This window comes from Podarcis raffonei, chromosome 3 (genome assembly GCF_027172205.1).
Source record: "Podarcis raffonei isolate rPodRaf1 chromosome 3, rPodRaf1.pri, whole genome shotgun sequence".
Taxonomy (NCBI): domain Eukaryota; kingdom Metazoa; phylum Chordata; class Lepidosauria; order Squamata; family Lacertidae; genus Podarcis; species Podarcis raffonei.
The window spans coordinates 61,429,035-61,445,433 of NC_070604.1; the positions used below are offsets into that span (position 1 = coordinate 61,429,035).

At 44.9% G+C, this 16,399-nt stretch overlaps 1 protein-coding gene across 1 annotated transcript in view; it reads right to left on the reverse strand.

The window, feature by feature from the left end:
- Positions 1 to 15,515, reverse strand: part of STX7 (syntaxin 7) — a 31,250-nt gene extending 15,735 nt beyond the window's left edge. Inside the window, exons 1-2 of the mRNA XM_053381934.1 lie at positions 15,381 to 15,515; positions 7,525 to 7,666 (exon numbers count right to left, since the gene is read on the reverse strand). Of these exons, the coding sequence (XP_053237909.1) occupies positions 7,525 to 7,609 (85 nt within the window). The 5' untranslated portion in view covers positions 7,610 to 7,666; positions 15,381 to 15,515. The remainder of the gene's footprint in view (positions 1 to 7,524; positions 7,667 to 15,380) is intronic.
- Between the last annotated feature and the right edge of the window lie 884 nt (positions 15,516 to 16,399).

Here is a 16,399-nt window from a genome sequence, read left to right on the forward strand (position 1 = left end):
CTCATATTCAGAGGCATATTGCCTTCAATACTGGAGGTCATATAGGTAAAGGTGAAGGACCCCTGGACAGTTAAGTCCAGTCAAAGGCGACTAAGGGGTTGCGGTGCTCATCTTACTTTCAGGCCGAGGGAGCCAGTGTTTGTCCACAGACAGCTTTCCAGGTCATGTGGCCAGCATGGCTAAACCACTTCCGGTGCAACGGAACACCGTGATGGAAACCAGAGCGCACTGAAACACCATTTACCTTTCCGCCGCAGTGGTACCTATTTATCTACTTGCACTGGTATGCTTTCATACAGCTAGGCTGGCAGGAGCTGGGACAGAGCAACGGGAGCTCACCCCGTCGTGGGGATTCAAACCGCCAACCTTCTGATCAGCAAGCCCAAGAGGCTCAGTGGTTTAGACCACAGCACCACCCACATCCCATTGGAGTTAATATATTGTCATCATGACTACATGCATTGATAATATCCCACATGAATTTGTCTAATCCCTTTTTAAAAGTCATTCAAGTTGGGAATCATCGTCACATCTTGTAGCAGTAAATTCCATAATTTAACTACGCCCCTTGGTCATTTTGCTTGCCCTTTTCTGCAGCTTTTCCAGCTCTACAATATCCTTTAGGTGCGGTGACCAAAACTATTTCAAGTGTAGCTGCATCATGTGCATAAAAAGCAATATTATATTGGCTGCTTCATTTTCAATTACCTTCCTAATGATTTCCCCAAAAGGAATTCACCTTCTTCACTGAAATATCCACCACAATCACAATCCCTTTCCTGATCCCTTTCTTCGTCAGTAACCACCAGCTCAGACTCCATCAGCATATATTTGAAGTTGAGATTATTATTATTATTATTATTTGCCCCTCTTTATACTTGCTTACAATGAACTGCATTTGCCATTTTAATGCTTATTCCCCAATTTGGAGAGATCTTTCTTTGGAGCTCTTCAGTATCACTGTTTTATTTTATTTTACCACCTTAAATAAATTGGTGTCATCAGTAAACTTGGTTACCTTCCTGCTCACCCCTAATTCCAGATCATTTACCAATGAATTAAAAGCCCCGGCAACCAATATAAATCCTTGGAGGCAGCCCACTTCTTACATTTGCTTATTCCTACTCTCTGCTGGCTGTTCTTTAGCTAGTTACTGATTCATAAGGTTACTTCTCCTCTTAGCCTGCGATTTCTAAGCTTATCAATATTAACTAGTGACTACCTGATCATCCCCATCTACTTGCTTTCGGAGGCAAATAGCTCCTAGAGGCTACTGAGATAGAAGTTGCCTCTGCAGATACTACGTTAATTCTTGTCCACCTATATGCTTGATAAAAGTTATCTTTGAAATAATGTTTCAAATCAAGAGGGGAAGATAAGCTAGTGGGCCTGTAATATCCTGGGTGCCCTTTGGATCCCCCCCCCCAAAAAAGGCCCAAGTCTTTCCAGTCCTCTTCCTAAAACCCTGGAGAGTCATTGCCAGTCATATCAACAATATGACTAGATGGACAACTGCTCTGACTTTCGACAAAGCAACCCCCTATGTTCCAGACATACAGGTGTCAGGGGTGGAGCCCATGGGTTGTGAGCCACATGCTCCTTCAGTATGTGGAGCCAAAGTTGAGAACAGTACTATCTTACTACCCTCATTCAACCATACAGCATATGAACAGTTGAGCAGGATTTGAACCTAGGTTTCCCACATCTCAGCCATTATTAGTACAGCAAGTTGGAAGTCAGGCATTACTATAGGGAACATACTCCTGAGGAAATCACACATTCAGTGGAACTCAGACCATGATATCCATTCATAAAGTAGCTGACTTTCAGGAGCCATTTACTGTTCCACAAGGCACAAGTGCAAAGCCCTTTGAGATGTGCAGAATGAATCCTAGTTGCAAAGAAATGTGGTTAGAATAGGGATACAGCTCACCTGCACATGTTATGAATAAATGCCACCTGCTGGCCATCTTGAACAGACATAAGCATCCTAATTCACTAATAGGAAAGTGTTTGTCGTTGTGGATCTTCTATATTGTAGGCGCTAAAGGCTTACAGGGAACCCCTTGCACTTAGCAAACAGGATGCAGAGTGAGTGCCCTGCACACCACATAGAGCAGATGATCCTATCAACTCTTGCCTATGTAACCCCTTCCACATCTATGCTAGAGGCTCGCTACCGTGTTAATGCAAAACACAAAGTTCATGGACTGAAGCGGAATACCAAGTCATTTTCATAATCAAATACTAGGTAAATCCAAAAGGAAGAGATTCCATCTGATCAGCCTGGATAGCTCAGTTGGTTAGAGTATGGTGCTGATAATGCCAAGGTTGGAGGTTCGATCACCGTTTGGGACAGCTGCATATTCCTGCATTGCAGGGGGTTGGACTAGATGATCCTCAGGGTCCCTTCCAACTCTAAAATTCTACAAATTTTTATAGCTACAATACTCTCTTTGTTCATGTCCTAAATTGATCAAACAGCAACAACCTAACTTAAAAATTAGGGCAGACCAAGTTAATTAAGACTTTAGACAACTGAAGTTTAATTGGAAAGATCATTTTAAAGCCAATGAGCTGTCATGTTCTTACATCTTAACGTTTTCTTTATGCTTGAATTTCGGCACCTAAGATTCTTGCAATGTTTAGCTTAGAAAAGTTACCCAATACTGCCCTCTGCAGGATGCATTGTGCAACAAGTTGCTAAAGTTTTTCAGCGGTGCTCTATAAAGAGCAGGCTTTTATGACTACACACATGTGGCAGGGCTTACCAATGCACTTGTTTTGCATTTTCCTTTTGCTTGACCTCAGTTCATTAAAAATAAATATATATGTTATCACAAACAAGTTCTGGACCTTCTCTTTCTCCTCAGCTAAATGTCAACAGCTTGCAAAAGTGGGGCTGTGCCTTCTAGTTTCAATTTGAAACCATAGACTTCTTCTAAACTGCAAGCTCATGTTTTTTCTCTGACAGGGCCCAATTATGTCCCTGTTGAACTCAGCCATGGGGAGCAGTTATCAACAGCCTCTCTCAACATGTTCCTCCTCCATTCCAACTGCTCTCTCTTCTTTCCTTCTGTATTTCCTCCTACCAGTTTAGCACAGAGTGCTGAAGCCAACTTGGGGCGTGGGGAGGCAAAAGTGCCCTCTAGACAAGCAGATATCCATCAGTTATCTGAGTTACTAACCCACATTTTCCCCCTCTAGCCCAGCTGCCCACATATATGTCTGTCAGTCACCTAGGACATAGGAGATAGTGCCTCCTTGCACAGAGGCTTTTCCTGTTCTACCAGACGAATGGATTTTTATGTATTATTTTCTGGCTGAAAATGGTCCTACAATTCAGATTTTTTATTATTATTTTTACAATTTAATCGAGCTCCACAGAGAAGAATCTTCAGTGAACGGATATCAGCTAGAGAAAGAATTGCCCTTTATTGCAGCATTCTTTGGGAGTGGGCTTCTTCTACAGGAAGGGCAAGACATAAATTCAATAAATAGATTCAGTATATAAATAAATTCAACTGTTGTTGGACTACAACTCCCATCATCCCCAGTCACCTTAGTAGCTAATAGTTAGGGATGATGGAAGTCACAATCCAACAACTTCTGGGGACTTGAGATTGAAGGACACTGCTCTATTGTACGATTCAACCTCCATTAGGTGGAATGGAAGGAGAAAAATGGTATACAGGAAGTTTTCGACTACAGTCAAATGTAGGTGCTTTACTATTCTTTCAAATCACTGCACAATAGTCACCTTAAAGAAGATAACCGCCCCAGTTTTGCAATCAAAGTGTTAGCCTTTACCTCATAATTTGGAGCGTTTATTATTTAAATTACAACCAGAAACTCCAGGGTTTAGCCTCATAGCACATCATGCAGCCTATTTGCAAAAGCTATGCAGTTCTAGTTCTGGTTAATGATACAAAATGCATTCAATAAGAACTGCATTAAATAAGAACTGCATTATATGCCCAGAGCACAAGAACTTTGCATTCACTACCTGAAAATAAAACTTGCATTATAAGGAACTCCTTACACATCACATAGGCCTGACGTATCACCTGCACAAAGCAATTGTCCAATTAAAGAGAAACAAGTTACACCATTAGAACTTGTTTGTCTTGTTTAGTCATTAAGGCAAAACCTTCATGATAATCTAGTCTGGGTGCTAGAGCAGTGATTACATCATCCATGTGGGCTGATTTTTCTGACAGCAAATTCCTAGTACTAGTAATTTATTTTCTCCTCCCTTGACCCACACAGCATTCCAATGTGAATTTAGCTCCAACCAAAATGCTTCAGAAGTTAACAGATTAGGCTACCAAGGTTAAATAGATTGTGATGTTGACAGAGTTTAAGGAGCCTCCCACTTTCTAGCAGTCATTCATTCATCGTCTTTTAATTCAAGGACTTTGGCGATACCAGAGTCCTGAAGTGGAAAAGGGGCAGGAAATCAGGAAGAAGCACTATTTGGCAATTCAGTCTCTAGATCAGCACAGGACCCTATGAACTGAGACAACCCCAAAGAGAAATTATTGAGAGAAGTACTCCCACTGCGAGCTTTGCAATTTCCATGCTTTCTACCAATTTTGGAGAGAAAGAAATGGATGACAAGCTCTTCACTCCCTTTCATTTCCAACTCAGGGATCTCCCCTCTGAAGCCTCCTCCCATTTCAAGATTTTATTTTAGTATTAAGCATCTCAGTGTTTAAAACTTGGGGCACTCTCTAACTAGCTGTTTCAGTTCTTATTAATGAAGTAATATACACATTTCATCAATCAAGCAGCCCCAAACAGCGTCATGCTCCCACCCCAAGCTCTTTTAGCACTCAGTCCTCTTTTTCATCTTTACCAGTTCTACAGCATCTGCCCTGCCGGCCCAACCATAAGTGCACAGGAGTCTTTCTTTCCCATGTGGTTTCCCTTCCCTTTCAGAATTTCATGACACACAAGTGGGGAACCTCCTAAGGGGCTGGGCATTGCCACATAAAGCAAGATGAGTCAAACTGGTAGAAGAAGCTTGTATGTGGCAGAGAGAAAACAAATGTAGCAGCAGCCACCAGTCATTTAAGCAAAGCATGAGTGGGAAACCTATTGCCCTCAAGCTAGCTTCATGTCTCTTCCCCAGCAGCACTGAGAAGGTGGCATGGCAGCATGAGAGCTAGGAAGAGAAAAGCGGGTGGTCCCACCCACCACAATACAACCCCACCCCCACCCCAGTAGCACATTACCCCCAAGAGAATATAGCCTCTCCCCATATAAACCGCCCTGAACTCTGTGTTCATCGCCTGAGGCCTTTCTTCATGTGCCTCCTCCATGTGAGATCCTGAGAATGGACATTCTCTGTAGTGGCTCCCTGTTTGTGGAATGCTTTTCTCCTGAGAGACTCGCCTGGCGTCTTCATTACAGAAGAGGCAAAAATGTTGCCCTTCAACCAGGCCTTGGGCTGATTAATATTCTACCACATTTAAATGTGTCTGTGAGAAGGGCAGAGGGCCTTCTCAGTAGTGGCGCCCACCCTGTGGAACACCCTCCCATCAGATGTCAAGGAAATAAACAACTATCTGACTTTTCAAAGACATCTGAAGGCAGCCCTGTTCGGGGAAGTTTTTTATGACTGATATTTTATTGTATTTTTAATATTCTGTTGGGAGCTGCCCAGAGTGGCTGGGGAAACCCAGCCAGAGGGGCAGGGTATAAATAATAAATTAGTAGTAGTAGTAGTAGTAGTAGTAGTAGTAGTAGTAGTATAAGGGGGGGTATTGTTTTGCTGTTTTGTTTTCCTTACATTCATGATTTATCCGGCATTTTATTCTGTGAACCGCCCTGAGATCTTATGATGAAGGGCGATATATCAATCAATCAATCAATCAATCAATCAAATAAATAAATAAGCCCTTGACAAATATAATGGTTCCCCACCCCTGAGGAAAAGGTATATGAGAAAGGGAAGCAGGCAATCCACACATTCAGAAACAGTCTGACACTGTTCTTTGGAATTAGATTTCTTACCATGACTTAGTGGAGAAGACTGAATGCTTCCCACATCAATAACACTCTGCCTATCCAAAATCAGCACGTGAGGGAGAAAGCCTCAGGCCTACCATTTTTCCCAGCATGCTAGCTTTCCATCGAAAGGATTTTCAGATGGAAGAACATCTGAACACATATAGAATGGCTTTTACCAGTTACTATTTCTGAAGGTGTGGCTCAACACACAGTTCTACAGAAGGTTGTGTGTTGTGACACACAAGGATTATGACATTGTGAATCTTTTACAGCGGTATGAGTAAATATAAGTGGCCCAGTACAAAGGGAGGAGGAAGGATGAAAGTGAGGGTGGAGGAAGGAAGAGATAAGTCAGCAGATACAGCTCCTAATCATTTAAAGGAGAAGCAAGGGCATGGCAACCAGAAAGTGCCCTCTCATCATGCTACATTGGAGCTTGCTGCACATATATTTAACAAGGTCACAACAATAATTACTGTATGGAATTGAATGAGGATTCAAGCCACCTGCTCAGAGCTGAGGAATAATCAGTTGGTATGCATTGATAAGATCATCCCAAAGCTAAACTTGTTTAGCAAATAAGAATAAGAATAAGAATAAGAATAAGAATAAAATACAATATGTAGATGCAAATGGTGCATCACTCATGATCTCTAGCACCATTCTCAAAGTGATGAATTTTCCTCCACATTCATCTGGCCCAGTGGACTTCAATCCATGAAAATCTATGTGACAATAATATGTATTTTAAGGTGCCACAGTACTCTCTTCCAATTTCTTCTTTTCTACAACAGTTTAATATGGCTCTCTTGGGAGAGAGGGAATCTTACCAACATATTTATGCAAACCAACAATAACAGTTTTTCTTCAAAACATAGCCTTATGACCAAAGTACTCTCATAGCAGGCAATATCTACAGAGGATTTTTGAAGACCATTTGGGTACATTGTTTTTACACACACCTTTCCACACCATTCAATTTTGTGCTGCCTTTTCCTAGTACTGGGCCATACTGAATTCAATCCTTCACCGCCCAGAACATGTACAACAGACTTCAGATAAGATAGTTAAGGTGTGCAATTCATGACTAGGTCCTGAAACCTCACCATAAACCAGATATTGAAGTATAGTTGCAGAACTGCTGAAGGTTTTGCTGACAAAGTCCAGAATTTTAAAAACTGACATAAAACTAATATTGGCACAAACCTTTGAGATGTTAAGAATCTTGTCAATAAAGGGCAATATACTGTGCCTATCTGCCAGTGGAACAGATGACTGCTTGTACTATGAGACTTTCTCTGTCTCCTCCACGCTGCCGCCCCTCCACCCAAAATCTGCTCCGAAGTATTGGGTGGTCCTCTGGGCAGAGGCTAGGAGGAAGAGAGGGAGAAACAGAAGTCTGCTTGGAAAACACTGGATTTCACCCAAAGCTCCTAAACCTGTCATGACAAAAATAAAAGATATAGGGACAGGAACATTTGTAAATAGGAATAGCTTTAAGGAACTTACTGCATTGTGTGATTTTCTGGATATTTGAAGTGATGCGTTGTGCTAACTGGTTAGGGTCTCCAGCGATGCCTGCATTGTACGCCATGGTTGATTGGGACGATGCACACTAGGTCATAAACAAAAGATTCACCAATAATGCCACCTGAAAATATAAGGAGAATATATTTTTTAAGAAGTTACACATAATAGGGAAATGCATCATAAAAACTCAAATGTTCAAGTAAAACTTTAATCACCCTTTTTAATCACCCTTCCTATGGTACCTCCTATTTCCTTTGAATGATCTGCAGAGCAAGTTAGATTTGGAAAGGCTAGGAAGGAAATCCAAAAGTGCAGTAAAGAAGAGGTTTATAGCGCAATTAAGACATCTGGCTAACTCTGTTTATAACTACACTGTAGGCAAGTAATGCTGATACATAAGGGGAAGTAGAGAAGAAAAGAGGCGACTTTGGAAGGGTGTCAACACAGAGAATGCCAGTTTCCACATCCAGACAAACTTGCTTGCAGCTTATACGAATCAAGACAGACACTCTATAGACTATTGTGTTAATTCCCTACGAGTGGATAAAATTATCAACTTGAGCTGGGGAAGTTTGGTCATGAAGTTTGCTGGATAATTATGAGCAGTAACCATCCTTCACTGATCCCATGGGATTGTTGTGAAAATAATAAAAGTGGGAAGCATATTCTGTCCTTTAAACTCCATGAAGAAAAAAAGAGAGTAAAAATAGGGGCTGTGAATCAGCTCTGTGTGGAGGAGGAATAATGCACATCTTCTCACACTCCTGGGTTGAAATGTGATTTCAATAAACACTCACCCATAAGCCAGATCCCCCATCCCCAAATCACTTGCCACATGGCGTAATAGTTCTTTCCCCCATATAATTCTAGGCAGGGCTTTTTGCAGCCAGAACTTACTGGAACTGGGTTCTGGCACCTCTTTGGTGAGTGCTAGCACCTCTTTTGTGCATTCTGGCACCTCTTTAGCATTTCAGCATGACGGCATGGCAGCATGGCATTAAAGAGGCTGCGGACAGTGGTGGCATAAGAATAGAAGCTTTTTCAGGGGAGATGTCCCCTAAAAAAAAGCTTAACAAGTTCTGGCACCTTTTTTCTGGACAAAAAAGCCCTGTATCTAGGACCAAGGGCTTTGCGAGGAGTGAGGTTGCCTTCAAAGCCCTGAAGAGCAATGGATTACTTTTTGTTAAAGCACAACAATGAAGGCATGTCTTTCATTTTATGAGCAGCCTCAGACATTACAGAAAGAGCCAGTGTAAGCAGCGAGAGGAGCCCCATGGACCATCTATTTCACTACACTACCACCTCCATCTTGTAATAGGAGCTGTGCAGAGATGCACACAAGCTCTAGATGCAGGAGCAGCTTGAGAGAGAATAGCCTGAAGACACTGGTCAGGGATGGGGAATTGTGGCCCTCCAGATGTTGCAGGGCTAAAACTTATGTGAAGCTAAGCAGATGACAGTGCAAGCTGTTTGGATTGTAGACCATGTTCATAGAATCATTTGGATGGTTTTCCAAGTCCCTTGGAGGAACAGCAGGACATTCATTTTGGAGGTGAGCTAATATTATTTTTAATGTTATTGGAATATTGGTAGATCTTATAATATATTATAAGGGGATTTAATTTCATAGTACGTTTTATGAGATGTTTTCATTAACTTGCTGTTTAACTACTTGTTATATTTTGTAACTTAGTGAATTATGTAACTTTTTCACAATTCGATGATTCTGTGTCATGAGAGCATAGCAGCATACAAATAAATGCAGATGATAACAATAAGACTGAACTTCCTCTGCTCACATTTCCCCATTGTTACACTAGGAATTCTCACAAAGTCTCCTGAGTCCTGACCAACATTTAAATGTTCTCTCAACATAAAGATATTCCAGTGTTTTAACATACACTGTTATTTTGAAATAGCTTTTTGCTACGTTGTATGAAAGCATATAAAAGACAGTTACTTTGAAACTACTCTCTGCTACGTTGCATGAAATAGCAGTTACTTTCTCATATAAACAGCTCCACGATAAGGACACAGTTAACTGCCAAACCAGCTTCTCATGCACAGAACTGGTTTGCACGTAATGGTAAGCCAAACCATGGTTTAGCACAAATGTGCACAAGTGAAGGTTTTCACAGAGAAGATCATGGATGCTGCACTCCTGAACTGGTCCTCCCGATGGTATGAGTTAAACCATGGTTTGGCTTAGTGCGATGTCTGAACCTGAACTTATGGTTTGTCTCCTGCAGACAAACCATGAACGTCTAGAATTTGGACAACACACTCAGCCAAACCACTGCTTAGCTCATGTTGGTACAGCAGGAGGACTGGAGGTGCAAAGTGGCCCACACGGTCATGCAAAGATTGCCGTGTTGCATTCTGGTACTGATACACAGGCACAAAAAACATGTACCCTCTGTTAGCTGTAAAGGGCGTTAGAGTACATCACAAATCTCTTTAAAACACATGGAAGTACAGTGGTACCTCAGAAGTCGAACAGAATCCATTCCGGAAGTCTGTTCGACTTCCAAAACATTCAGACACCAAGGTGCAGCTTCCGATTGGTTGCAGGAAGCTCCTGCAGCCAATTGGAAGCCACAGAAGCTGCACTGGATGCTCGGGTTCCGAAGAAAGTTCACAAACCAGGCAAAATTTTTGACTCGGAAAGCATTTGTGAACCAAGATACGACTGTAGTAGGTCAGAAATGGTGCTATTTCTGTAGATACACAGGAATCTGCCTTACAAAGAATCAAACTGTTAGTTCATCTAACTCAGTCTACACTGAGGGTCTTCCAGGGTTTCAAACTAGGATTTTATGTGGAGATGCTAGGGACTTAATTTGGGATCTTTTGCATGAAAGGTATGCACTCTCCCATGCACTGAGGAGGAAAGTCTATATTTGTAGACATCTATGGGCCTTCACTTTTGCGAGAGCTGAGAGTGCAGGGTTCAAGCTCCTGTAGAGGTTTGTACACATAAGCTTCAGTGCTCAATCAGTGCTCAAACATGAGAGCAATGTATTACATGATCCCGAGGCAAGCAGGATTACACTGCTTGTAATGTGTGAAGGGGCCACTGAATTATAGGGCATGGAAGTGTGATCATCTGCTCTAGGGTAGAGGATCTATACATGAAAACCCACCCTGGCTGAGATCATAAACAACTTTACTGAGAACACGTCTGTCAGCCACCTTGTATAGGCCACAACCATTTTGCGCAGGGGTTCCATTCCCACTCCTTGTGGTTGCCCTACCCAGCCCCGTTCCAGCCTGCCCCCATTCCGCCTTCTTCCGGATCCAAAAGGACCCACACATCCACTGGACATGCCTAAAATGGTCTCCACCAGTAATTCATAAACCACTTTGAGGACTTGTTGCTGAAAAGCAGGTACAAATACGTATCGATAATGAAGAGCAAGCTTGGGAAGAATTCCAAGAAGATCGGGAGACAAACAGGAATAGTCTGGAATCATCAAGCCAGGTACAGAGAGCAGAAGTGGGCTGTGGTCTTTCAAATTTCAGCGACTCCCTGTGTGAGGCCAAAATTCAGCGCCTTCCATTCTTCTCAGTTCACTACGTCATAGGTGCAACGCCCTGTGGCACCCCCTAGGTTTGGTGTCCAGTGTAGCAGAACTGGTTGCACTGCCCTAAATCCATCTCTGTGGGAAGGCAGCCCAGTCCAGCAGGAGTCCAGGCTTAGGACCATGTTCAGGGCAATACCAATGGTTTCCCATGGGACAACTTTCAAGATGTAGAGCTCAATTCTATTTTTAACTCCTCTTTCAGTTCCTTTTACTGCAACATCACCTCTCTCACACACCTGGTGGTACTTCCTCTTCAAATTGACTTTAAGGTGCCTGAAGTGTCCCACAGTCTTGCACTGAGATTTATGGATACTAGCACGACTGGGTGGTGCACCTAATTATCCTGTGGAAAGAAACTTGCTGGAGTATATCTATGTAGGCATGGGAGATTTAAGATACTCTGTTGCCCAACTTTTGAGATTGTTTTGCAAACGTAGTAGCGATTAGCAACCCTAAGCACCAGGGTGGAGCATCCTAAAGAAACACACTCGGAATAGAGGGTAGGGACAGTTATTCCTCTACAACAGGGGACAGCAAACTTTTTTAGGAGGGGGCTGGTTCACCGCCCCTCAGACCTTGTGGTGGGCCGGACTGCGTGCACGCACACATGCACACATGCACACATGATGGAGGGGGGCTTCTCTCTCTCCCCCAGCCCCTCCCCTCCCCCTGCTTTCCTACCTCCTCTGCCGCTCTGCCTGCGGTTGGGAGCCGGCAGTGGTGGTGGCGCCTCTCCTTTCTGGGCCAGCTTTCCTGGATGCCAGGCATGCCAAGCTCCAGCTGAAGCCCCACAACACTGCCATCACAGCGCAGCCATAGATGGAGAGGCCAGCGCACGGGCGGCAAGGCTTCGGATTGGCTGGCTGCTCAAAGCCCAGCTCCCTTCCTCTGCATGGCAGGGAGAAGCCAGGAGGAGGGAGGGAGAAGGGAGGCAGCGCCAGAATTGCAAAATAAAAATAAAAATGGCGCAGCCCGAACGATCATGCCGATCCAAGCGGTGATTCTAGGACCGCCTGCAGGCTGAATCCAGAGGGCAATTGGGCCTGATCCGGCCTGCGGACCTTAGTTTGCCGACCCATGCTCTACAAGGTCATAGTGGTTAATGCCTCTCTTCCTGGGAACCTCATGGTCAGAGCATAACATCCCAGGATTCTCTGCACCCGTAAGGTACCATCAATGGTAAGATACACACCACACTGGATTCAAAGCGTAATTGATAGGACTTTCAAAGATGACTTCCAAGGAGCCAAAGAATTTAAAAGCAATTAAATAGTTACAGTACTAGATTTAGGATCTTTCTTTCATATAACTGCAGTCTAAGAAAAACAATAGATTGGTAAACTCAGCCACTTAAAAGGCTTTCTCAAAGATGTTCAAACCATCAGTTCAATCCAAAAGTACAACAAGCCCAGTTTTATTTTAGAACAATGCATCGTACTGGATAGATCCTAGGATGTTTTATAGATGTATGCAATCCAAGTTTTAAGATCGTTCACAAGATACCTCAGAAGACATAAGAGTGTTACAGAGGCAATTTTCATCCTTCTTTTGTCCTTCTTTAAGAAAAAGAAGTGTCCTTAACTGAATTATAACATTTATTGTTTCAGACCCTACTGAAGATATAGACTAGCGGTCAGCAATACCTCATCTGTTTTACATTCTTGAGATAGCAAGGACAGCTCAGTCAGTAGAGCATGAGACTTAATCTCAGGGTTGTGGGTCGACCCCCACGTTGGGTGAAATATTCCTGCATTGCAGTGAGTTGGACTCAGTGGTCCTCCTGGTCCCTTCCAACTGATTCTGTGAGGTTACTTGCTAAGTAGTTACGAACACAAGAAGAGCCTGCTGGATCAGGCCAATGGCCCATCTAGTCCAGCATCATGCTCTCACAGTGGCTGGCCAAATGTCTCTGGGAACCTGCAAGCAGAATTCAAGCACAAAGACACGCTCCCTTCCTGTGATTTCCAGCAACTGGTATTCAGAAACACTGCCGCCACAAACTGTGGAGGCAGAACACAGCCATCATGGCTAAGAGCCATTGATAGCCCTCTCCCCTGTGAATTTATCAAATCCTCTTTTAAAGCCATCTATGTTGGTGGCCAAGGGGACGCGGGTGGCGCTGCGGGTTAAACCACAGAGCCTAGGACTTGCCGATCAGAAGGCTGGCGGTTCGAATCCGCACGACGGGGTGAGCTCCCGTTGCTCAGTCCCTGCTCCTGCCCACCTAGCAGTTCGAAAGCACATCAAAGTGCAAGTAGATAAATAGGTACCGCTCCAGTGGGAAGGTAAACGGCGTTTCTGTACGCTGCTCTGGTTCGCCAGAAGCGCTTAGTCATGCTGGCCACATGACCCGGAAGCTGTATGCCGGCTCCCTCGGCCATAAAGTGAGATGAGCGCCGCAACCCCAGAGTCGGTCATGACTAGACCTAATGGTCAGGGGTCCCTTTACCTTTATACTTGGTGGCCATCACTGACCACTGATAGGAGAGAGTTCCATAGTTTGACTATGTACAGAACGAATAAGTATTTTCTTTTATCCGTCCTGAATCTTCCAACATTTGGCTTTATAGTTCCCAAATGAGATTTAGTTTCAATCCATAAACGATTTAAAAATCACCCTGTATTATTTATTAGGAAGGGAGACTGCATTGACAGTGGCAGAGAAAGGTTTTGATGCATACCAGTTTTTCAAGCAACTGGCCACTACCCCATATTCCTGCAAGCATTCAAAAGCTGCAAGAACTCACGCCACAGCTTCAAAAACTTCTCACCACATCTTCATAAAATGAGGAAGCCTCCAGAGGAAATTCTCCACCCCAGTGTATTTTGTCTTATTAAAACAAAAGCAGCTTCAGAATGCTGCAAGTTTGAACAGAGGAACAAGAGGAGAAGGGACTGGCTAACTTTCTCCCATCCATGTTTCCTCACTAAAACCCTCCCTACTCTGCCACTTGTCTCTTACAGCAGAGGGGCAGGGGGTTGAGACGCACAGCTGGTATTGCATTCAATAGGCATGGTTAACCACAAGAATGGTATTTTCATTTAGCCCTTCAGCCCTTTCATCTCTCTACCCAGTACTGCATCTTCCAGTGACATGTGGCAGTGGCTGCTGCCCACTGGTGAGGGGCAAGGCAGAAGGCAGGGACAGGAAGCCAGAAAAAAGCAGGAGCAACTGCCTGGGCAGAGTACACAACATATATTTAAAGCACACGCCTTCTTCCAAAGAATCATGGGAACTGCCGGTTAAGGGTGCTGGGACTTGTAGCTCCATAGAGGAAAACTACAGTTCCAAAGGATTCTTGGGGAAGCCATGGGCGTATTGTGCGTATACAGCCCTGAACTATATTCCTCCAAATCGCAAGAGGTTGCTGCCAGTCCAGATAGAGAAGCATTAAGAGCTGCTGTTTAAAGCCTATGTGGCTTCCTTAGCAGGTCTACGCCAGGAAATGTGTCGCCGCAGGAGCTGCCACGCATTACGCGGCCTCGGGTGTCCGCAACATGCCCATCCACTCATTGGTGCGCGTCTAATACTATCTCTCCGAAGGCGCCCATTGAAAGAAACCCTGTGATTCCTTATCGCTATCACATGATGGGCTCCTCCAGCCAGAGGAGGGAGGAGGAGGAGCAGCAGCAGCAGCAGCTCCAGGGAGCCAGAAAAGAACGTTGGTTTCTCATCCCCATCAGCGCCTGGAGCGCGCGCATACGCAAAGCGAGCACATTCACACGCACACGCGTGTGTGTCACACACACACGTATCTCGGGGGGGGGCAGCCCTTCCTCTTCCCCCGCCCACATAATGACTTCCCGAAAGCAGAGGAAATCAGTTCCGGAAAAACAAGGCGAGCGGCTCGACCGGGTTGGCGGAGACTCCCGAGGAACCGCGGAGGCAGGCAGGCAGGCAGGCAGGCAGACGGCCGGGAGAAGGAAGGCCGTCGTGCGGAGAGAGCCGTCCTCCGAGGCGGGGAAGGCTGAGCCGCGGGGCGGGGAAGGCGAGGGGCTATAGGAATGCGGAACTGCCAGCCAGCCAGCCAGCCCTCCGCTCGCTCGCTCCACGCTGAAGCCGCCTGCCTGCCCGAGTTCGACGGGGCGCCCTTCCCGTCCGAGCTGAGGGGAGGGCGGCTGCTCTGCGACAGGGCGGCGCCCACCTGAGCCCCGCCACGCACGCCGAGCGGCTGCAGCGAGCGAGCCAGCGAGGAAGAGACGCCCTTCGGCGCGCGCGCCCCCAGCCCGGGGACTCCCGGCGCTCCTTACCCGCCTCTGGTGTGGCCTGTCGGCGCGTCCCCGCGGGGCGAAGAGGGCAGCCTGCCTTGCCCCGCTCCCGGACTTGGTCGCCCTGCCCGCTCAGCTGACCTGCGGGAGGCGGCCCCGCCCCGGGAGCCCCGCCCCGTTGCTGCAGCAGACGGAGCTGCTCCCGGGAAGGGGCGGGCCGAGGCCACAGGCTCCGCCCCTTTTCGCTTTATGAAATGTGCAGCCTGAGTTTTCTGTGTGGAACATCTAGGGGTTTTGTTGTTTTTAAATTAACACCCAGCAACTATATGGAGATTCTGGTGTTTAGCTCCGTGTCTTCTTGTAATTTACGTCTTGGAAAAGACTTACCTTTTTGCCCTGGTCCCGTAAGAGTGGACCCTGTTTGATGTGCTGGAATCCCCTGGGGTTCTGTTTTACTTGCTTTTACATGTTTTTATACTGCTGTCTGATCGGTTTCGGGCTGCATTTTTGTTTCGATTGTGTGTTTTTCTGTGTTGCACACAACACAGAGATTTTTTAAAATAGAAGTTTATAAACGCTTTTAAATAAGTAAACTGATCTGTCTGCTTGTTTGCTTTTGCATCAGCCTGCACTGCATCTAAGCATGTAAAACAGCAACTGTCACTAAATTCCCTGGCAGAAAGGCGGGGGGGGGGGCGTGCCCACAGTTTCTGCTATACACCTTGACTTCTTGTGCTGTGGCCCGTTTAATGTGGAATTTTTACCATTAGAAAAGAGGAATGCTCTTGACACCCATTCTTTCAGATGCACTCATACAATAAAAAATAAAATAAAATACCCAACGCTTTTCAGAATTACTTTTTTAATTATTGTCGACTGCTCATCTTGTATGATTAAACTGCCACTTTAACTGTATTATTTTTAGTGTATGATTGATATTCTACATTTGATTTTCTGTATGCAGTTTTCTGTGTGGAATTTTGTATTTTAAGCTTCCTGGGGTGGGGGCCTGCCGTCTGGTAGTCTGTGAAGTGCCATGCATACACTGTGGAGCCGAATAT